Here is a 23432-nt window from a genome sequence, read left to right as displayed (position 1 = left end):
CTATTGGAACATGCAGCAGCTTGGAAAGCAAGGTGTCAAGGATTTCAAACCCTGCTGTTGGTCAAAATGGAATAACTAAATGCATGGGTTGTGTTAGGGTAACTAACACAGTTGATGTAATACAGGTGCATGTGCACTTGCATGTACAATAATGCTAGGTGCATTGTAAATGAATTTGAAATACTGATTAAGTCATCACATGTAGACATTTTGGGGATATCAGAGATGTGGTATTATGCAGACCTAATGGATACAGAATTTGAATATGGGGAGTACAATGTGTGCAGAAAGAACAGAATGGATAGGAGGGTGATAGGAGGACAGAATGGATAGGAGGGTGATCTGTTCCAGGTAAATTAATGGAGGCACTGGTTAAAGAAGCACTGCAGGATCATCTAGACAAGAATTCCGTTATAGCTCAGACGCAGCATGGTTTTGTTAAGGGCAGGTCTTGCCTGACCAATTTGATTGGATACTATGATGTAGTCACAAAAGAACTCGATGCAGGGAATAACTTTGATATTATATATTTGGATCTTAGAAAGGCTTTCGATACTGTTGCACATGGAAGACTGCTGCACAAATTGGAGCAGTGTGGCATTGGAGGCAAATTGCTGCTATGGATAAGGGGATGGTTGAGTGGCAGAAGACAGAGAGTGGTAATCAATGGACACTGCTCAACGTGGACTAATGTTATTAGTGGAGTTCCTCAAGGTTCAGTGTTGGGTCCGTTGTTGTTTTCGGTGTTTATGAATGATATTGATGATGGGATATCAAGTTTAATGTCCAAGTTTGCAGATGATACAAAGGTTGGCAGGGTCGTTAAGGACACTACTGACGCTATGCTGCTGCAACAGGATCTGGAAAGGTTGAACAGATGGGCTGAGAGGTGGCAAATGAAGTTTAACATTGACAAATGCAAAGTACTACATATGGGAAACAGTAACCCCAGAGCACCGTATCAACTCTGCGGTACTACACTGACAGTGGTGGAGAATGAAAAGGACCTGGGGGTAATTGTGCAGGCAGATATGAAGTTCTCTGAGCAGTGCAGACGAGCTGCAAGAGTAGCTCATGGTGTCTTGTCAATGATATACAGGAATTTTTCTAGCAGGGATAAGGAGGTGATTATTCCCTTGTATAAGGCAATGGTTAGGCCACATCTTGAGTACTGTATACAGGTCTGGAGGCCTCATTTCAAGAAGGATGTAGAGCTGCTGGAACGGGTACAGAGAAGGGCAACAAGATTAGTAAATGGAACAAAGGGTTGCTCTTACGAAGAAAGGGGGCGCCTCCGTAGCCAGGTGGGAAGGAGCAGCGGTGCGTAGCACACGCTTCTTGATTAGACCGGGGTTCGAGCCCGTCACCACCAAATACGGAAGATGCGGAAAGGTCAGGAAATGACCACCGCATCTCCCGGAGCAATATGGCCTTAGTTGCTAATGCTCCTAAAAACCAAATAACAAACAAACAATACGAAGAAAGGCTTAAGTTTTGCAAATTGCAGAGTCTGGAGACTAGGCACCGGCGAGGTGATCTGATAGAGGTGGCGCACTATGATCTCCGTTGTCGATGCGCCAATAAACACCAAAACAACAACAACATCTGATAGAGGTGTATAAGGCGTTGAATGGTTTGAGCATGCTCAATGCCAATGGGATTTTTCATCTTGCTCAGAATAATCACCTCAGAGGGCATAAATTCAAATTGAGGAAGGACGGATGTCGGATAGATGTGCGGAAATTTGCCTTTGGCCAGCGGGTGGTTGGTTGGTGGAACCGACTTCCATCACTTGTTGTTGAAGTTGATAGCCTAAACAAATTTAAAGCTCAACTGGACAGGTATTTCGAACGAACGGAGGGGTGAAATGGGAGTGGGTTTTTTTTTTTTTTTTTTGACTAATGCTGAATAAGCTTGCTTTCTTGCATCATATGCCTCTACTAATGCTAATGCTAATGATAGGGTTATGCTCTTAGTTAAGAAGCATATAAAATGAAATACAGTGCATCCAGTTGACATGGGTGGCCATTGCAATGATGAGTCAGTTTGGTGTGACATAAGCACTGAGAAAACAAAAATGAGAATAGGAGCATGTTATATATAACAACTATATAAAGAAATAGAGTGGGTCAGTAAATCTTACAATGGAGGATTTTAACTTTCCAGAAATTGACTGGAACTTGTGGCTTAGTCATTCACACACTTGCAAGACTTTTGTGAATTTATTGGATTACTGTTTTCTACAGCAGCATGTCAGAGAGAGAGAGAGAGCAAGCAGTATTCTTGATCTGATTATCAGCAACAATTCTTCATGCATTAAAATCTGTAGGTAAAAGCCTCTGGGTGGCAGTGATCATAGTACACTGATGTGGGATTAACTTTAAGACATTATTACTGTCATGGGTAAAAGGAAGCACTTTTCCTTTTGTAAGGGTGACTATGTTGGTCTGACAGTTTAAATTCTATACAGTGGGACCATCTGATGATGTTACCAACAGCAAATTCTAAATGGGAATTATTCAGGGAAGTAATTGTAGAAGCCACTAGGCTTTTTATACCAACTAACAAATAATCATTTCTTAGTTTCATAGAAACTAAGAAATGAGACTTTTAGCAGAGAATAAAAATACATGGGATGCATATAAATTATCGTTTTATACAGAAACCTGTGGTAAATGAGGTTAGGTGAGCTAAGGCAGGTTACAAGATGTCTGGAAGTGGATAGTTTTAATAAATTCAAGGAGGAACGAGACAGATTATTGGAGGCAATGGATAGGTGATGCGGGAAGTTTTTTTTTTCTCTTTCATCATATGCCAGCACTACTAATAAATAAATGTTCCCATCAAAGACTCCTACGATTAATGACATATGTGATACTTCTTGGACATAAAACTGCAGACATGTAATCAAAATTATTCTAATGACTCTGATGAGTATAATAAGAAACTGTACAGGGAAATAGAGTGGGCCAGTAAATCAGAGAGTCTTATAATGGGGGGATTTTAATTTCCCAGATATTGACTGGAATTTGAGGTTTGGTCACTCACACACTAGCAAGGCTTTTGTGGATTTATTGGATGATTGTTTTCTACATCAGCATGTTCGGGAGGCATCTAGAGGGAGTAAAACTCTTGATTTGATTATCAGTAGTGATTCTTCATGCATCAAGAATCTGTAGATAAATGAACCACTAGGTGGCAGTGATCACAGTGTGCTGAAGTGGGATTTACTCAAAGAGGTAACTACCATTAGGGGTAAAGGGAAGGGTTATTGCTTTCGTAAAGGTGACTACGATGGACTGAGACAGTATTTAAATTCTATACAGTGGTACCAACTGATGATGTTACCAACAGCAAATTCAAAATGGGAAGCATTCAAAGAACTTATCTTGGAAACTACTAGGCTTTACGTACCAACTAAGAAATATTGTTCAAGGATTAGGCCTAAATGGATGTCAGATGAACTAATGAGACATATGGCAGAGAAGAAAAATGCATGGGATACATACAAATTAACACGTGACACAGACGCCTATGATAGATACAAGTTGATCTGTAACCAAGTTACAAAGGAGGTTAGGAAGGCGAAGGCAGATTACGAGAAATCTTTGGCAAGGGATGCAAAGAAAAACAGCAAAGAGTTCTTTACTTATGTAAACTCTAGAAGGAAGGGGATGAATCAGATTGGTCCACTTGATATCGATGGGTCAACTGTTGATGATCCTGCTGAGGTAGCTAACAAACTAAATGAATATTTTGCATCGACATTCACACATGAGGAGTTATTCAGTGAGGGGAATGCCAGAGGTGTATTCAACTCTGGCAGTAAGATAGAGAATCTTGTAATAACTGAGAGTAAAGTGGAGGAGAAATTGTTGAAGATAAAGACAAGAAAGGCACCTGGGGTGGATGGGATCTATCCAGTTATATTAAAGGAAGCAGCAAAGGAAGTAAGCAAACCCTTAGCCATAATTATGAGAGCTTCCTTGGACTCAGTGGAAGTACCCATGGACTGGAGATGTCCAAATGTGACCCCAATTCACAAAGGAGGATCAAAGGCTGACACAAGTAATTATAGACCTGTGAGTTTAACTTCTGTTCCAGGAAAATTAATGGAGGCACTGGTTAAAGAAGCATTGCAGGATCATCTAGACAAGACTTCAGTTATAGCTCGGACACAGCATGGTTTTGTTAAGGGGAAGTCTTGCCTGACCAATTTGCTTGGGATACTATGATGCAATCACAAAAGAACTGGATGCAGAGAATAACTTTGATATTATATACTTGGATATTAGAAAGGCTTTTGATACTGTTGCACATGGAAGACTGCTGCACAAATTGGAGCAGTGTGGCATTGGAGGCAAATTGCTGCTATGGATAAAGGGGTGGTTGAGGGGGAGAAGACAGAGTGGTAATCAATGGACACTGCTCATCGTGGACTGATGTTATTAGTGGAGTCCCTCAGGGTTCAGTGTTGGGTCCATTGTTGTTTTCTGTATTTATAAATGATATTGATGATGGTATATCAAGCTTAATGTCCAAGTTTGCTGACGATATGAAGGTTGGCAGGATTGTCAAGGACACTACTGACACTATGCTGCTGCAACAGGATCTGGAAAGGTTGAGCAGATGGGCTTGAGAGATGGCAAATGAAGTTTAACATTGACAAATGTAAAGTACTACATATGGGAAACAGCAATCTCAGAGCAACGTATCAACTCTGTGGTACTACACTGACAGTGGTAGAGAATGAAAGGGACCTGGGGGTGGTTGTGCAGGCAGATATGAAGTTTTCTGAGCAGTGCAGACGGGCTGCAAGAGTAGCTCATGGTGTATTGTCGATGATATATAGAAATTTTTCTAGCAGGGATAAGGAGGTGATTTTTTCCTTGTATATGGCAATGGTCAGACCGTACCTAGAGTACTGTATACAGGTCTGGAGGCCTCATTTCAAGAAGGATGTAGAGATGCTGGAACGAGTACAGAGAAGGGCAACAAGATTAGTGAATGGAACAAAGGGGTGCTCTTTCGAAGAAAGGCTTAAGTTTTGCAAATTACAGTGTCTGGGGACTAGGCACCAGCGAGGTGATCTGATAGAGGTGTATAAAGCCTTGAATGGTTTGAGCATGCTCAATGTTGATGGGATTCTTCCTCTTGCTCAGAATAATCACCTGAGAGGGCATAAATTCAAATTGAGAAAAGACAGATGTAGGATAGACGTGAGGAAATTTGCCTTTAGCCAGCGGGTGGTTGGTTGGTGGAATAGACTTCCATCCCTTGTCGTGGAAGTTGATAGCCTAAATAAGTTTAAGGCTCAGCTGGACAGGTGTTTCGAACGAACAGAGGGGTGAAGTGGAAGTGGTTATTTTTTATTTATTATTATTATTATTTATTTTTATTTTTTGGCTGATGCTGCATAAGCTTGCTTTCTTGCATCAAATGCCTCTACTAATGCTAATTATTTCGACAGTCTACTGTTATATCCTTTATGCCATGCAGCTTATCTGTCCTGGTGAACCTCTATTACCTTGACCACCACACATCTAGGATAGAATTTCTTTCTGTATGCCTTACAGTGCACTGACTTTTACAAAATCATGTTTTGGAAATGCTGAAATATGTGTTTATTCTGGATCTATATCTGTATTAATCAGTACACCCTTTAATCACCTTATCATGCACTCTGTCAAGTCAGAAGTAATGCATAGTACTCTTAAGAAAAATGTTGGGGTCCAGTTTCTTTCTCTCTTTATAATTTGCAACATCAATTTTACATATGGGTAAAAATTAGCAGGTATTAATTACCTTAGTTATTTTTTAAAATGTGCCTGATAACTAGATAAGGGCAGTGGATTAGTGAATTAGCCTATTTATTACAAAAAAGAGGGAGTATAAAAATAATGCGAACTTCACTTGCCTGTACATTTTTATTTGTATCATGGGATAAGCAATAAAGAGCAAGACATTTTGGCAAAGGACATTTTGATCATTCTTTAAAGTATATTTTACTAAAAAAATGCATAATTGAAAAATAACTTATTTGTAATATGTATATTACTTTTTATCAAAATTTATTAATAAAACTTATATAGTATATTGTGTCTGCTTCAGCAAACTGTTGTTTATTTTAAATAACATTAGTTTTTGTAAATTTTATGTTGTATATACACATATATAGTTTTCTGTTTTACTCTTTAGGATAATCCTGTGGGAACAGGAACTGGAAAATATAATGACCACCAGCTTTTTGAAGCAAAATTAAATCATGCTTCTTTGGTTCCCATTATTGGCTTGATGAAAGCAGAAGATTTTTTGAGTGATAAAAGTCATGGTACAGAATTATTTTCCCTTTTTTTTTTTTTTTTTTTGTTTTGTTTTGGTATACTTAGATGATTGAGATTATAATTTTGTTTTTATAGTATTTAACCTTGGAATATGTGGAATATGATGATTGAAAACGTTTGCAGATTTTTTGTGTGTCATTACAAATATATTATTAAACAAGAAAGATTCTATGCATGTAACTCAATTTTTGGTGTAATAACTTAAATACTGGGTATAAACAGTATCCCTGTTTATAGCTGTATGTAATGTGATCTAATGAAGGTAATGCATCCCAAATTTGCCAGTTTTCTTTGGCAATGGTGGAGAAAGAGAGATATTTTTATTTCTTCCATCTTGGATGTATTTGAGAGGCAGCAGGATGCTCTCCTCCCATATATTATACTCTTACTGGACAGTTAGAGTACCTTTCTTTGATGTTGGAGGCTTTCTGAGCAAGAGGAAAAATCCCATCATCCTGCTCAATCAAATCCTTAAATACCTCAATCAGATTGCCTTACAAGTGCCTAGTCTCTAGAGACTGCAATTTACAGAACTAAAGCCTTTCTTGTTAAGAGCACCCCTTTGTTCACCCCCTCACCAATCTCATTGCCCTTCTCTGTACCTGTTTAAACAGCTCTAAATCCTTCCTAAAATGAGGCTTCTGGACTTGTGCAGTAGAAAATTACGAGATATGCTAGCAAAATACCCCATGTGCTATCTTGGCAGGATGTTTGCATTGCTCAGAGAACTTTATATCTGACTGCACAATTACATCCAGGTCTTTTTCATTTTCTACTACCCTACCCTGAGTGTAGTACACACAATTGGTATGTTAATCTGGGATTTCTGCTACCCATATGCAGTACTTTGCATTTGTCAATGTTAAACCTCAATTTCCATTCCTGAGTCCAGCTGCTTCATTTTTCTAGTTCTTGTTGCAGTAGCATACTATCATTACGCTCATTATTCACTCTAATATACCTTCATCAATATCATTAATAAATACAGAAAACAACAATGAGCTCAGCACCAAACACTGGAGGACGCCACTGATAACATTAGTCCATGGACACTGCTCTTCATTATTCATGAAGAGCAGTGTCCATGGATAACAACTCTGTTTTCTCCTACTGAACCATCTCTTCATCCAAAGTAGTAACTTGCCCTTAATACCAGGTTCCAGGCTATCATTATTGGAATCCGGCATGTTTGCTGTGCGCTGTGACCCATGGAAACCTGGAAAGGGGAATCTTGGTGTTTGAGTGGCCCAACTTCAACATGCCATTTTGGCCCCTGCTTTGACAAGGTGTGTGGTCCTGGATGTCCTAGCTAGGATAAATCGGCTAGTGGGTTCGCCTGCAAGGGTCAACTGTGTCAGTGCCATGCCCCTACCCTCATGGTCTGAGGGACTGGATTCAGGCTGGCGGCAGTGTGAGTAAGCCTGGCATCCCACTCCCAAACGCATTTATTGCTTACCAGGTAGTGGGCATCCCTTTGGGCTCTGTGGTGAGTGGGGTGCCCGGGCACTGAACAAATACAAAGTCCATTATGAATCCTGATAAAATTATTTCTTCTGGGGCACCAACCCAGTCCCTAACTGAAAAATTAGATGCTTACCCTGCTGATGTCATGCCAGGAAAAGGCAGAAAACTGGAACCATATCAGGTCCAACATCCTGATATTGCATTCTACAAGTGATTATGCTATAGAAAAAATGTTGCCCTTTATTCAGAAGGGTCTGGAAGGGTTGGCAGGATCTCCTAAATCAGTAAAAACAGCTTCTGTCAGGTGACATCCTTGTAGAGACCAGAAGTGACAGACATTCTGAACAGCTCCTCCGAGCCACATCTATCAGGGAAATGCCCATCACTGTTAGCCCCCATAAGACACATCCCATGGTGTCACTGCCGAATGGGATCTCTGATGTGACTGGAGGAAATGTGTTCTAAATTGAAACCCCAAAGAGTGACAGCTGTGAAACAAATATTCATGCACAGGGATGGGAAACTTGTTCCCAAGAGAAACATCATCATAACATTCAACTGAGCAACGCCTCCTAATGAAATCAAAGCTGGCTACATTAACTATCCAGTGCATCCATATGTGCTAAATCTTCTAAGGTGCTTTAAGTGCCAAAAATATTGGCACTCACAAATGGCCTGTCGTGGAGCCCTTTCATGCGCTCGATGTGCTGCAAAGCACCACAAAACTTCAGCTATAATTATGTTCAGCTACAAAACCCACCTGCATTAACTGCCAAGGAGAACACAGTGTTTATTTGTGAGCATGCCAGAGATGGAAGGAGGAAAAAAGAAATTCAGACACTCAAGGCAGAGCTCAGAAGGTAGCAGCGGGGGGGGGTCCATCAGAACTCAGACCGAAATGACCATACCACCGAAGGAGTCATTTACTCCCATCGCATGCTACCTGCTAAGTTCATGAAAACTTGCACAGAAGGACTACTCATCTGCCACTCCTCTATCTGTACTTCCTAATGCTCCACCAGTAACAAAGGAAATCACCAAAAAAAAGAATAAGAAAACTGGTGTACATCCTAGTACTCAAGAAAAATGGACATTGAGAAGGAGGTACATGATGATGGGGGGGGGGTTTCCATCAGAACTCAGACCGAAATGACCATACCACCGAAGGAGTCATTTACTCCCATCGCATGCTACCTGCTAAGTTCATGAAAACTTGCACAGAAGGACTACTCATCTGCCACTCCTCTATCTGTACCTCCTAATGCTCCACCAGTAACAAAGGAAATCACCAAAAAAAATAAGAAAACTGGTGTACATCCTAGTACACAAGAAAAATGGACGTTGAGAAGGAGGTACATGATGAAACAGTCTTGGAACTGTTTGTGGAGGAAGAAATGGACACAGGACAGCGTCCATAGTTCCTTAAAAATAGATAAATCCAAGACTGACAAAAGTAAGCCCTCAGCACCTCGGAAGCTGTTTGATGGACCCACCAAGCCAAAATAATGACTAACTTCTTACAGTGGAATTGCCGTGGATTCCAGAAAAATATTGATGGCATCAAGCGTCTTCTGCAAAAGCATGAGCCAGTTTGCTTTTTCTCGCAGGAAACATATTTGAAGGCAAATGAAAACCCATCATTTCATAATATTACAATCATATGTAAGGACAGAACTGGTGATGGACCTGTCCATGGAAGAGTTGCCATCCACATGGGCAACCAGACCCCTTTCCAACCTATACTGCTTTCTGCTCATTTAGAAGCTGTGACAGTTTGCCTTACGATTGAGTTTTTATTAACCGTCTTTTCTAATTATTTACCATCTGTGGCTAATATATCCCAGAGCTGCCTTCCTCTGTCCTGCTTCTTGGGGATTTCAGTGGATATGGGAGTAGTGCTAACATCAGTGGAAGGGGATGAGCTGTAGAGCATATGTTCATGAACAATGACCTCTCCTTCCTAAATGTGGTGACAAACACCTTTTTCTGGAACCTGTACATTTTCTGCAATTGATCTTTCTATCTGCTCCCCTTCTCTTACTTGGGCAGTGTAGGAGAATCCATATGGAAGTGATCACTTCCCTGTGATAACCACCCTAGTTAATGGGAGACTGTTTTCCTCTTAGGTTATCATGGAAGTTTGACTGCAGTGCTTTTCAGCATCAGGCAAATTTTGACATCACTGCAGTCAGTCAGGAGCTGATCAATGATGTAGTTACATACATAGCAGAAAGAATCGTCCATGCGGCTGAAACTCCAATTCCAAAAACATCTGTCTGGTTTCCATCTTTTCCCAAACCTTGGTGGAATACCATATGCCCAGCAGCAAAAAAAAGGCTCAAAACAAAGCCTGGGGGATATTCCGAAGATATCCTACCACGGCCAACCTCCTAGCCTTTAAATATGCATGAGCCAAGCACACCTTATCCACTGTCAGAGTCAAAAGGAATTGTGGATCTGTTTCATATCATCCCAGACAACCAGCAGCAAGGTAGTCTGGGAAAAAATCTGGAAAATGAAGGTGAAACTACACTGCACACCACTCATTGGGCCTGATATGTAATGGATGTACTATTACAGACCCTGCTGCAATAGCCAATGCTCTTTGAGAAACATCTAACATCTTAGCAACATCATCCTATTCCCCCAGAGTTTCTGGTTCTTAAACATAAAATGAAAAAAAAAAAAAAAGGCCTTTAATTTTACATCTAAGGGTTTCCATCTATATACTGGGCCATTTATCGTCTGCAAGCTAAAAGCAGCACTTGCCCTTACAAAGGCTACCGCCAATTGGACCAGATAACATCCATTATGAAATGATCAAACACCTTTCACCAAATGGATTTTGGTGAAAGGTGTTTGATCAGTAAATTTTCCTGGTTAAGAATTTTTGATCCAGTCCGCCTCTGTTTATTGCATTAGCATTAGCATTATCTTCAAGAAAGTTGGTAAATGTTAGCATTAGCATTAGCATATGATGCAAGAAAGCAAGCTTATTCAGCATCAGCCAAAAAAAAAAAAAAAAAAAAAAAAACACCACTCCCATTTCACCCCTCCGTTCGTTCGAAGTACCTGTCCAGTTGAGCTTTAAATTTGTTTAGGCTATCAACTTCAACAACAAGTGATGGAAGTCGGTTCCACCAACCAACCACCCGCTGGCCAAAGGCAAATTTCCGCACATCTATCCGACATCCGTCCTTCCTCAATTTGAATTTATGCCCTCTGAGGTGATTATTCTGAGAAAGATGAAGAATCCCATTGGCATTGAGCATGCTCAAACCATTCAAAGCCTTATACACCTCTATCAGATCACCTCGCCGGTGCCTAGTCTCCAGACTCTGTAATTTGCAAAACTTAAGCCTTTCTTCGTAAGAGCAACCCTTTGTTCCATTTACTAATCTTGTTGCCCTTCTCTGTACCCGTTCCAGCAGCTCTACATCCTTCTTGAAATGAGGCCTCCAGACCTGTATACAGTACTCAAGATGTGGCCTTACCATTGCCTTATACAAGGGAATAATCACCTCCTTATCCCTGCTAGAAAAATTCCTGTATATCATTGACAAGACACCATGCGCTACTCTTGCAGCTCGTCTGCACTGCTCAGAGAACTTCATATCTGCCTGCACAATTACCCCCAGGTCCTTTTCATTCTCCACCACTGTCAGTGTAGTACCGCAGAGTTGATACGTTGCTCTGGGGTTACTGTTTCCCATATGCAGCACTTTACATTTGTCGATGTTAAACCTCATTTGCCACCTCTCAGCCCATCTGTTCAACCTTTCCAGATCCTGTTGCAGCAGCATAGCGTCAGTATTGTCCTTAACGACCCTGCCAACCTTTGTATCATCTGCAAACTTGGACATTAAACTTGATATCCCATCATCAATATCATTCATAAACACCGAAAACAACAACGGACCCAACACTGAACCTTGAGGAACTCCACTAATAACATTAGTCCACGTTGAGCAGTGTCCATTGATTACCACTCTCTGTCTTCTGCCACTCAACCATCCCCTTATCCATAGCAGCAATTTGCCTCCAATGCCACACTGCTCCAATTTGTGCAGCAGTCTTCCATGTGCAACAGTATCAAAAGCCTTTCTAAGATCCAAATATATAATATCAAAGTTATTCCCTGCATCCAGTTCTTTTGTGACTACATCATAGTATCCAATCAAATTGGTCAGGCAAGACCTGCCCTTAACAAAACCATGCTGCGTCTGAGCTATAACTGAATTCTTGTCTAGATGATCCTGCAGTGCTTCTTTAACCAGTGCCTCCATTAATTTACCTGGAACAGAAGTTAAACTAACAGGTCTATAATTACTTGTGTCAGCCTTTGATCCTCCTTTGTGAATTGGGGTTACATTTGCACATCTCCAGTCTATGGGCACCTCCCCTGAGTCCAAAGAAGCTCTCATAATTATGGCTAGGGGTTTGCATACTTCCTTTGCTGCCTCCTTTAATATAACTGGATAGATCCCATCCACCCCAGGTGCCTTTTTTATGTTTATCCTCAACAATCTCTCCTCCACTTTCCTCTCAGTTATTACAAAATCATCCAGCTCACTGCCAATGTTTACTTTACCTACATCATTCTCCTTCCTGAATAACTCCTCATGCGTGAATGTAGATGCAAAATACTCGTTTAGATTGTTAGCCACCTGAGCAGGATCCTCAACTGTTGAACCATCAATATCCAGTGGACCAATCTGATTCATCCCTTTCCTTTTCGAGTTCAAGTATGTAAAAAACTCTTTTCTGTTTTTCTTTGCATCCTTTGCCAAGGATTTTTCATAGTCTGCCTTTGCCTGCCTAATCTCCTTTGTGACTTGGTTACAGACCAACTTATATCTATCATAGGCTTCCATGTCACCCATTAATTTGTATGTATCCCATGCATTTTTCTTCTCTGCCACATGTCTCATTAGTTCATCTGACAACCATTTAGGCCTAAACCTTGAACAATATTTCTTAGTTGGTATGTAAAGCCTGGTAGCCTCCAAGATTAGTTCCTTGAATGCTTCCCATTTTGAGTTTGCTGTTGGTAACATCATCAGTTGGTCCCACTGTATAGAATTTAAATACTGTCTCAGACCATCATAGTCGCCTTTACGAAAACAAAAACCCTTCCCTTTACCTCTGATGGTAGTTATCTCCTTGAGTAAATCCCACTTCAACACACTGTGATCACTGCCACCTAGTGGTTCATTTATCTGCAGGTTCTTAATGCATGAAGAATCACTACTGATAATCAGATCAAGAGTATTGCTCCCTCTTGTTGCCTCACGAACATGCTGATGTAGAAAACAATCATCCAATAAATCCACAAAAGCCTTGCTAGTGTGCGAGTGACCAACCCACAAATTCCAGTCAATATCTGGGAAATTAAAGTCCCCCATTATAAGACTCTCAGATTTACTGGCCCACTCTATTTCCCTGTACAATATCTTATTATACTCATCAGAGTCATTAGGCCTATAGCACACTCCTACTCTCAATTTTGATTTCCCTATGCTTATGTCGCACCAAACTGACTCGACACTGCCCTGTCCATCGATGTCGACTGGCTTCACTTCCTTGGACTTTATGTGTTTCTTAATTAATAGCATAACCCCTCCTCCCCTCCTGTCCTGTCTATCCTTTCTATACACATTGTATTCCCCAAATTCCAGTTCCGCATTACTTATATCTGTGTGACACCACGTCTCTGATATCCCAACAATATCTGCCTTTGATGTTTTGAGCAATACCTCAAATTCATCAAATTTATTTACCAAACTCCTAGCATTGGTGTACACGCAGGTATACATGCACCTGTTTCTATTCTTAGCTACCCTAACACAACCCATGTGTTTACTTGTACCGCAATGACTACCAGCAGTCTCTGAAATATCCTGCATCTTGTTTTTCAGACTTCTGCTCATTTCAATAGAAGCAGTGCAAGAATCACTTCCACCTCTGCCAGTGGCTACTGTTAATCTATTAGTCCTTGTATCCCCCCCAACTAGCAGTTTTCCGACCCACCTAACACTGCCTCGACAGCATCAGCAAAAATTCTTGCACCCTTTCTATTTAAGTGTATCCCATCCCTGTAGAAGCAATCTCTCCTGTTAACAAGTACAGTCCAGGCTGAAAAAAATTCTACCCCTTGAGCCTTGCACAATCCCTCCAGGGCCGAATTGATCGACAAGGCTCTCATCATATACTCCCTCCTATCGTGTCTGGGCAGAATTGCAGACACTTTCAAGTTCAACCCTAATTCACGGCTTTTTTTCAACAGTGACCTGTACTGCTAAGTAATTCCGCCGGTCTCCTACTCTTGCTTTTCTTTTTCTCTCTGAATCTGCAGTGTCTTCACCAGGTCACTTCCTTTTCATACCTTTTAAGTATTTTACTCATTTTTAGGGAATAAAGCAAACGAGGAGGCACGCTTTGATACACATAAACAAAGCTGCGCGCGTGTAGCAACTGAATAAACAACACCGTAAAGGCAGAGATACACTATTAACACCTCACATTTTACTAAAGCACATTTCTAGGGGTTACTACCATAAAACAATAAAAACAATTCCCAGTTGTGTTTCTGCTAGTGGAATCTGTTATAAACTGGTAGTAAACTCGATCTAATTGCATTTGCGATTATACCGATAGCTGGAATTGTGTTGGTTTTTACGTTATTTATGGTGAAATGTGTTTCCCCTTCACTGATATAAAAAACATAAATACATTTTCAGAATCTTCTCTTCATTCCTATTGTGTTGTGTTCGGTTGGGGGTGATTCTGCGTTCGACTGCCATTTCTTGTAAACACAAAGGCGAGTCGTGCATAAGCGAATTCGGTTCGTGTTATATAAGATATCGTTCCCCTATTTATAAATTGTGTATGATCGAATTCATGTAGTGTAAACACGTGTTATACAAGGACTGACTGTACTTGGATTTCAGGAAAGCTTTTGATAGACCCACCTGTCCCACTTGCACATGGAAGACTACTGTAGAAATTGGAGCAGTAAGAACAAGTTGCTACAATGGATAAAAGGATTGTTGAGTGGGAGAAGACAGAGAGTGATAATCAGTGGACACTGCTCTTTGTGGACTAATGTTAATAGTTGAGTCCCCGAGGGTTCGGTGTTGGGCACATTTTTGTTTTCTATATTTATCAGTTTTATTGATAAATATACAGACCTGCTGATGTTCATGTTTGCAGATGATACAAAGGTTGGCAGGGTTGTTAATAACAGTATGCTACTGCTACAGGAGATAGAAAAGGTGGGCAGATAGGCTGAGAAGTGGCAACTTAAGTTCAACATCGACAGCAAAGTACTGCCTATGGGTAGCCGTAACCCCAAAGAAATGTACCAACTGTTATAGTATTACACTCAGGGTAGTGGAGAACGAAAAAGACCTGGTGGTAATTGTGTAGTCAGATATGAAGTTTTCTACGCAGTGCAGGTAGAGCAGGTCATGGGGTCTTGTGAATGATATACAGGTATTTTGCTAGCAGGGATAAGGTGGTGATTATCCCCATGTAGAAGGCAATAGTCAGGCCACACCTTGAGTACTGCACACAGGTCTGGTGGGCTCATTTTAGGAAGAATGTAGAGTTGCTAGAATGAGCACAAAGAAGGTCAAGAAGACTGGCGAGGGGAACAAAGGGGTGCTCTTACGAAGAAAGGCCTAAGTGCTGCAAATTAGCATTAGCATTAGTAGAGGCATATGATGCAAGAAAGCAAGCTTATTCAGCATCAGCCAAAAAAAACCAAAAAAAAAAAAAGAAAAAAAAAAAACCACACCACTCCCATTTCACCCCTCCGTTCGTTCGAAATACCTGTCCAGTTGAGCCTTAAATTTGTTTAGGCTATCAACTTCAACAACAAGTGACGGAAGTCAGTTCCACCAACCAACCACCCGCTGGCCAAAGGCAAATTTCTGCACATCTATCCGACATCCGTCCTTCCTCAATTTGAATTTATGCCCTCTGAAGTGATTATTTTGAGTAAGATGAAGAATCCCATTGGCATTGAGCATGCTCAAACCATTCAAAGCCTTCAGATCACCTCGCCGGTGCCTAGTCTCCAGACTCTGTAATTTGCAAAACTTAAGCCTTTCTTCGTAAGAGCAACCCTTTGTTCCATTCACTAATCTTGTTGCCCTTCTCTGTACCTGTTCCAGCAGCTCTACATCCTAATTGAAATATGGCCTCCAGACCTGTATACAGTACTCAAGATGTGGCCTAACCATTGCCTTATACAAGGGAATAATCACCTCCTTATCTCTGCTAGAAAAATTCCTGTATATCATTGACAAGACACCATGAGCTACTCTTGCAGCTCGTCTGCACTGCTCAGAGAACTTCATATCTGCCTGCACAATTACCCCCAGGTCCTTTTCATTCTCCACCACTATCAGTGTAGTACCGCAGAGTTGATATGTTGCTCTGGGGTTACTGTTTCCCATATGTAGTACTTTACATTTGTCAATGTTAAACTTCATTTGCCACCTCTCAGCCCATCTGTTCAACCTTTCCAGATCCTGTTGCAGCAGCATAGCGTCAGTAGTGTCCTTAACAACCCTGCCAACCTTTGTATCATCTGCAAACTTGGACATTAAACTTGATATCCCATCATCAATATCATTCATAAACACCGAAAACAACAACGGACCCAACACTGAACCCTGAGGAACTCCACTAATAACATTAGTCCACTTTGAGCAGTGTCCATTGATTACCACTCTCTGTCTTCTGCCACTCAACCATCCCCTTATTCATAGCAGCAATTTGCCTCCAATGCCACACTGCTCCAATTTGTGCAGCAGTCTTCCATGTGCAACAGTATCAAAAGCCTTTCTAAGATCCAAATATATAATATCAAAGTTATTCCCTGCATCCAGTTCTTTTGTGACTACATCATAGTATCCAATCAAATTGGTCAGGCAAGACCTGCCCTTAACAAAACTATGCTGCGTCTGAGCTATAACTGAATTCTTGTCTAGATGATCCTGCAGTGCTTCTTTATCCAGTACCTCCATTAATTTACCTGGAACAGAAGTTAAACTAACAGGTCTATAATTACTTGTGTCAGCCTTTGATCCTCCTTTGTGAATTGGGGTTACATTTGCACATCTCCAGTCTATGGGTACCTCCCCTGAATCCAAAGAAGCTCTCATAATTATGGCTAGGGGTTTGCTTACTTCCTTTGCTGCCTCCTTTAATATAACTGGATAGATCCCATCCACCCCAGGTGCCTTTTTTATGTTTATCCTCAACAATCTCTCCTCCACTTTCCTCTCAGTTATTACAAAATCATCCAGCTCACTGCCAATGTTTACTTTACCTACATCATTCTCCTTCCTGAATAACTCCTCATGCGTGAATGTAGATGCAAAATACTCGTTTAGATTGTTAGCCACCTGAGCAGGATCCTCAACTGTTGAACCATCAATATCCAGTGGACCAATCTGATTCATCCCTTTCCTTCTTGAGTTTAAATAGGTAAAGAACTCTTTTCTGTTTTTCTTTGCATCCTTTGCCACGGATTTTTCGTAGTCTGCCTTTGCCTGCCTAATCTCCTTTGTGACTTGGTTACAGACCAACTTATATCTATCATAGGCTTCCTTGTCACCCATTAATTTGTATGTATCCCATGCATTTTTCTTCTCTGCCACATGTCTCATTAGTTCATCTGACAACCATTTAGGCCTAAACCTTGAACAATATTCCTTAGTTGGTGTGTAAAGCCTGGTAGCCTCCAAGATTAGTTCCTTGAATGCTTCCCATTTTGAGTTTGGTAACATCATCAGTTGGTCTCACTGTATAGAATTTAAATACTGTCTCAGACCATCATAGTCACTTTAACTTTACGAAAAGAAAAATCCTTCCCTTTACCTCTGATGGTAGTTACCTCCTTGAGTAAATCCCACTTCAACACACTGTGATCACTGCCACCTAGTGGTTCATTTCTCTGCAGATTCTTAATGCATGAAGAATCACTACTGATAATCAGATCAAGAGTATTGCTCCCTCTTGTTGCCTCACGAACATGCTGATGTAGAAAACAATCATCCAATAAATCCACAAAAGCCTTGCTAGTGTGCGAGTGACCAATCCACAAATTCCAGTCAATATCTGGGAAATTAAAATCCCCCATTATAAGACTCTCTGATTTACTGGCCCACTCTATTTCCCTGTACAATATCTTATTATACTCATCAGAGTCATTAGGCCTATAGTACACTCCTACTCTCAATTTTGATTTCCCTATGCTTATGTCACACCAAACTGACTCGACACTGCCCTGTCCATCGATGTCGACTGGCTTCACTTCCTTGGACTTTATGTGTTTCTTAACTAATAGCATAACCTCTCCTCCCCTCCTGTCTTGTCTATCCTTTCTATACACATTGTATTCCCCAAATTCCAGTTCCGCATTCCTTATATCTGTGTGACAACACGTCTCTGATATCCCAACAATATCTGCCTTTGATGTTTTGAGCAATACCTCAAATTCATCAAATTTATTTACCAAACTCCTAGCATTGGTGTACACGCAGGTATACATGCACCTGTTTCTATTCTTACCTACCCTAACACAACCCATGTGTTTACTTGTACCGCAATGACTCCCAGCAGTCTCTGAAATATCCTGCATCTTGTTTTTCAGGCTTCTGCTCATTTCAATAGAAGCAGTGCAAGAATCACTTCCACCTCTGCCAGTGGCTACTGTTAATCTATTAGTCCTTGTATCCCCCCCAACTAGCAAATTGCAGCATCTGGAGACTAGGCACCTGCGAGGTGATCTGATTGAGGTGTATTAAGGCCTTCAATGGATTGATGGAATCCCATCAGCTCAATGCTGATGGGATTCTTCCTCTTGCCCAGATTACAAACCTGAGGGGGCATAAACTCAAATTGAGGAAAGAGTCGTTGAATAGATGTGTGGAAATTTGCGTTTAGTCAGTAGGTATAGTTGATTGCTGGAACAAACTTCCATCTGTTGTTGTAGTTGATAGCTTAAATAAATTCAAAGAAGAAGTGGATAAACTTTTGGAGCAGATTGATGTGTGAAATGATGATTTATTTTATTTTTTTGTTTTTTGTTTGATAATGCTATATAAGCTTTCTTTCTTGTTTTGTTGTTTCGGTGTGTGCATTCTGGTTCTTCAGGACTGGTTGTATATTACTCAAGGAATTCTAGTTAAAGTATTGGCACTTTAACTGAGGATGATCTGAAGTGGGCAGTGGAATATCAGGATTCCTTCCCACAAGAAACAGACTAAGTTACAGTTGGCTCTATGCTACTGTGGTATCCCAGCTCTTATAGCTGTAAACTAGAATATCAGAAGGCTGCACAGAGGTCACCATCTTTGTCAAGGTCACATGCAGTCAACTGACAGCTGAAGGAATAAAAGCTTTTTCTGGGGAGTTTTGATATGATCTCGTACTCTGCTGCCTGTAAAAGGTTCAATTACTTGTATCAATTAGATAAAAGAAAGACTTATTGCCTCAGAGTTAACTGCATCTCACATCAGTTTAGATGAATAACGATGCTGGATTTTTGCTGGCAGCTGGTTGATGTGTACCTGGATGTTCAGTTTCTGCAGTAACTCAGAGATGGCTTGGTTAGAGGTAGTGTGTGGTTGAAATCTTGAAATGAACAGATTTTTCTTATGTTAATAGATGGGACCACAGTTTGAAGGCGCCTCCATAGCCAGGTGGGCAGGAGCAGCAGTGCGTAGCACATGTTTCTTGATTAGACTGGGGTTCGAGCCCGTGAGTCACCAAATATGGAGGAGGCTTATGTTAGACCACACTTGGAATACTGTGTTCAAGTATGGAGACCGCACCTAAAGAAAGACATCGAGCTTCTTGAAAGGGTGCAAAGAAGGGTAACTCGCCTGGTGAGATCGGCAAAAGGGCGTCCTTATGAAGAAAGACTTCGAATATGTGGGTTGCAGAGTTTGGAAACTAGACACCTTAGAGGAGATTTGATTGAGGTGTTTAAGGCTCTGAGAGGCATCAGTAAAATGAATGAGGACAAAATTTTCAAGATTATAAATGATGCTAGAACTAGGGGACATAAATTCAAGTTACGGGTGGAAATGTTTAGATTGGACTGCAGGAAGTTTTATTTTAGCCAGCGAGTTATAAATTACTGGAATAAGTTGCCTTCATGGGTGGTAGAGGCAGACAGTTTGGGGAAATTCAAAGGTCATCTGGATAGTACTTTCGGGTAAGGGAAGCGCATAGGATGATAGGTTTAATTTCCTTTTTATTTATATTTTATTTTATTATTTTTTTTATTTATTAATTATTATTATTTAGTTATTTTATTTATTTATTAATTTTTTGTTTTTATCATTGTTTTGTTCGGATTTTTTTTTTTTTTTTTGGCTGGTGCAGCATAAGCCATAGGCTTTCTTGCACCATGCGGCTGTTACTAATACTAATACTAATACTGATAGGTCAGGGAATGACCACTGCATATCCCTGGAGCAATATGGCCTTAGTTGCTAATGCACCTAAAAACCAAATAACAAGAACAACACAGTTTGAAATTTCAAAGAGGTTGATGCACCAATTACAAAATGTCTTTGTATATGTACATTCTGATGTAAGAAAGCTGTTGTTGTGGGAGGCTGTTTAGTGAAATGCCTCAGAACAGTGTGTTTTGTTGTGACCTTGGCCCAGGAGGTTGTTTGGATCATCATACAATTTTTCAGTTTAGCATTAACTAGCACTTTGGTGGTTGCTGCATTTATGCAATTTTGTGTGAACAAAAATTGCAAATATCACAGGTTAGTTGTTGGGGTTTTAAGATTTGCTAAATTGACGAGGATCAAAATAACAAGAGAGAGAGGAAACTATGGGTGTGGAAGTTGAAAGAAAAGAAAAAAGGGGGTTGATGTTCAGAGAAGAGTTCAGGAAAGTTGTACCTAAGATGGTGAACACCATGGAATCAGAAAGGAAAGCTTTCAAAGACTGCATAGTAGGATTGACAGAGCAGATATTCAGAAGGACAAGTAATAGAAGGAGATGGAAAGAAACCCCATGGTGGAATGAGGAGGACAGGAGAGGCTGTGAAAAACAAGAATAATGCATTCAGGACCTACTTCTAGAACAGAAATGATGAGAATAAAGAGTGATATGAATCCGTGAAGAGAGAGAGACCAAGAGGATAGTTAATGAGGAGAGAAGACTGTGGTTGGAAGAATAGAGTGAAACTTTACGACACAATATCGATGGTGATCGAAAGATGCTGTGTGGTATGGTGAGGAATAGGTGAAGAGATGGTGAGCAGAACAAATACTTGATGGATGAGAATGAGAACCTAATAATCAAGGATGAAGAGATAAGAGAAACATGCAAAAAGTATTTTGAAAATCTGTTGAACATCCAGAACAGCCAGAAAAAGAGGCCAAGGCAGGGTTATCATAAAAGAGGGGATGAAAGCGAAGATATGGAGAGAGAGACCAGACTGACTTGACTTGGAATGATGTAATGCAGCTATGGAAATACATCAAGACAGGTAAATCTGCTGGTATAGATGATAAACGGAGAGATGCTGAAGGCTACAGGTGAGGCAGGGATAGCATGGACATACAGACTTTCGCAAGATCTGGCATGAGAGACAGGTGACAAAGGATTGGAAAGAAGGTTCGATCATCCCATTGTTCAAGAAGGGGAACAGGAAGAAGGGTTCCAATTATAGAGGCATTACGCTGTGAGTAAGCTGTATGAGAGAGTGTTAGAGCGGAAGATAAGAGGAATGATTGAAAGTAAGATGGCTGAGGAACAGTATGGCTTTAGGCCTAGCTGATCAGCAGTGTATCTAATTTTCTGCAACAGGCAACTGATGGAAAAATATTATGAACACAAAGAATTATGGATGGCATTTTTGGACAGAGAGAAAGTGTGGGGGTTTTAAGAAACTTGGGGATAGAGGAACATCTTGCGGAGAGAATTGAGAATATGTACACCAACATAGTGAGCAAAGTAAGAACAGTGATGGGGTTGACGGAGAGTTTCGAAATAACATCAGGTTTGAGGCAAGGAGGCATCCTGTCACCACTGCTATTTATAGCTGTCACAAATGATGTGCAATGCAGACTGGCGGAACAACTTGGACAAGACGAGATGAAAGTCATGCTCTTCGCAGATGACCTCTGCATATGGGGAGAGAGCAGAAAACAAGTGCAACAGCAAGTTGATATGTGGGTTAGTATGGCCAATGAATTTGGACTGGTTTTCAGTCAGGACAGGTGAAGAGTGAAGTAATGGTTCTAAAGAGGAGTGGTGAGCCTGAAGGATACATTATAATGGGAGGGAAAGAACTAAAAATGGTTAACAACTTCAAGTATCTAGGAAGCACCATTACAAATACTGGAGTGATAGATGAAGAAATAAGTAGAAGGATAGAGGCGGGCGGGAATTTTTATAGGTAGATAAGAGATCTGATCTGGAACAGGAACATACCACTGAAGTGTAAGAAGGCTATATACCAGACCTATTACATACCAGTTGGGGAATATGCTTCTGAAATTTGGACTATGAGGGAAAAGGATGAAAGCAGAATGCAAGGGGCAGAAATGAGATTTGTGAAGAGCATAGCCGGAAAGACAAGATGCAACAAAATCAGAAATGATGTGATTAGGTAGAGAATTCAGGTTGAAAAACTCTAGCCTAGGATTGAAAAGTCCTATTTGAAATGGTTTGGACATGTCAAGAGGATGAACGAGAGGCATTTGCCAAGAATTACAATTAAGGAAAAAAAGACCAAGGAGGAGACCAAGAATGAGGTGGCAGGACATGATAAAGACTAATGTCATTAAGAGAGGAGGAAACTGGAGTGAAATCAATGATGGAGAGAAGTACATGGACAGGGCATGGTGGCAAGGCTTCATATGTCGACCTGTGAAATAGTGCAACGATGACAGTTGATGATGTGTGGAAGGTCATTTGAACCGTTTTTGTGACACTTCCCACATCTCACTCACATCACTTGCAAAGAGGCAGCCAGGTCAGATAAGTTTCACTATTCCACAGTGGAAACCGCTCCTAATTTCAATTCTGTAATGTCCCCTAATTGAATCACACATGGGTACTTCAATTGCCTAGTGAAGCCGTATGTACTGAATTACTAGCTGTAAGTGTCAGAAATAGGGACATTTGCAAATGGCTTTAAAGACCATAAATTAACATGACGTTCAGCTCCAAAATCCACATATATTATTTGGCATTCATGCTCTACTCACTCCTGATCATGCTAGAGATAGAAAGAAGAAAAAGAACAGATATATATATATATATATATATCCATAGCTGGACATAGACCAGGAAGCGAGTAAAGAAGTGAAACCAATATATATATATCAATAAACCAGCATGTGCTGAAAAGGCTACAGTGACATGTTCCAGTGGGACACAAACAGATTTGACTATTCCTACAAAAGAATCATTTGCTCTAGTTGCCACTCTAATAGCAATATCTCCTAATGCTTTGTCTACCAAAATCCAATAGCAAAGTCACAAAACCTAATTATTGGCTTTCACAAAATTATTGGCTTTGTGGTCCTCTGTCGAGATGAGGAGGAATGGTCAGTCTATTTTTTGTTTATTTTT

General features: G+C 40.6%; 1 protein-coding gene across 2 annotated transcripts in view; it reads left to right on the top strand.

Moving 5' to 3' along the window:
- Window positions 1-23432, top strand: part of CYLD (ubiquitin carboxyl-terminal hydrolase CYLD) — a 645450-nt gene that overhangs the window by 154328 nt on the left and 467690 nt on the right. For both annotated transcript variants that reach the window (XM_090382243.1, XM_090382244.1), the window contains exon 5: window positions 6199-6331. In XM_090382243.1, the coding sequence (XP_090238369.1) occupies window positions 6199-6331 (133 nt within the window). The remainder of the gene's footprint in view (window positions 1-6198; window positions 6332-23432) is intronic.

Source organism: Mastigoproctus giganteus, chromosome 10, assembly GCF_048544385.1.
Source record: "Mastigoproctus giganteus isolate SK-2022 chromosome 10, ASM4854438v1, whole genome shotgun sequence".
NCBI classification, from domain to species: Eukaryota; Metazoa; Arthropoda; class Arachnida; order Uropygi; family Thelyphonidae; genus Mastigoproctus; species Mastigoproctus giganteus.
The sequence above is the reverse complement of the archived record's forward strand: the minus strand, read 5'-3'. Positions and strand labels throughout refer to the sequence as shown.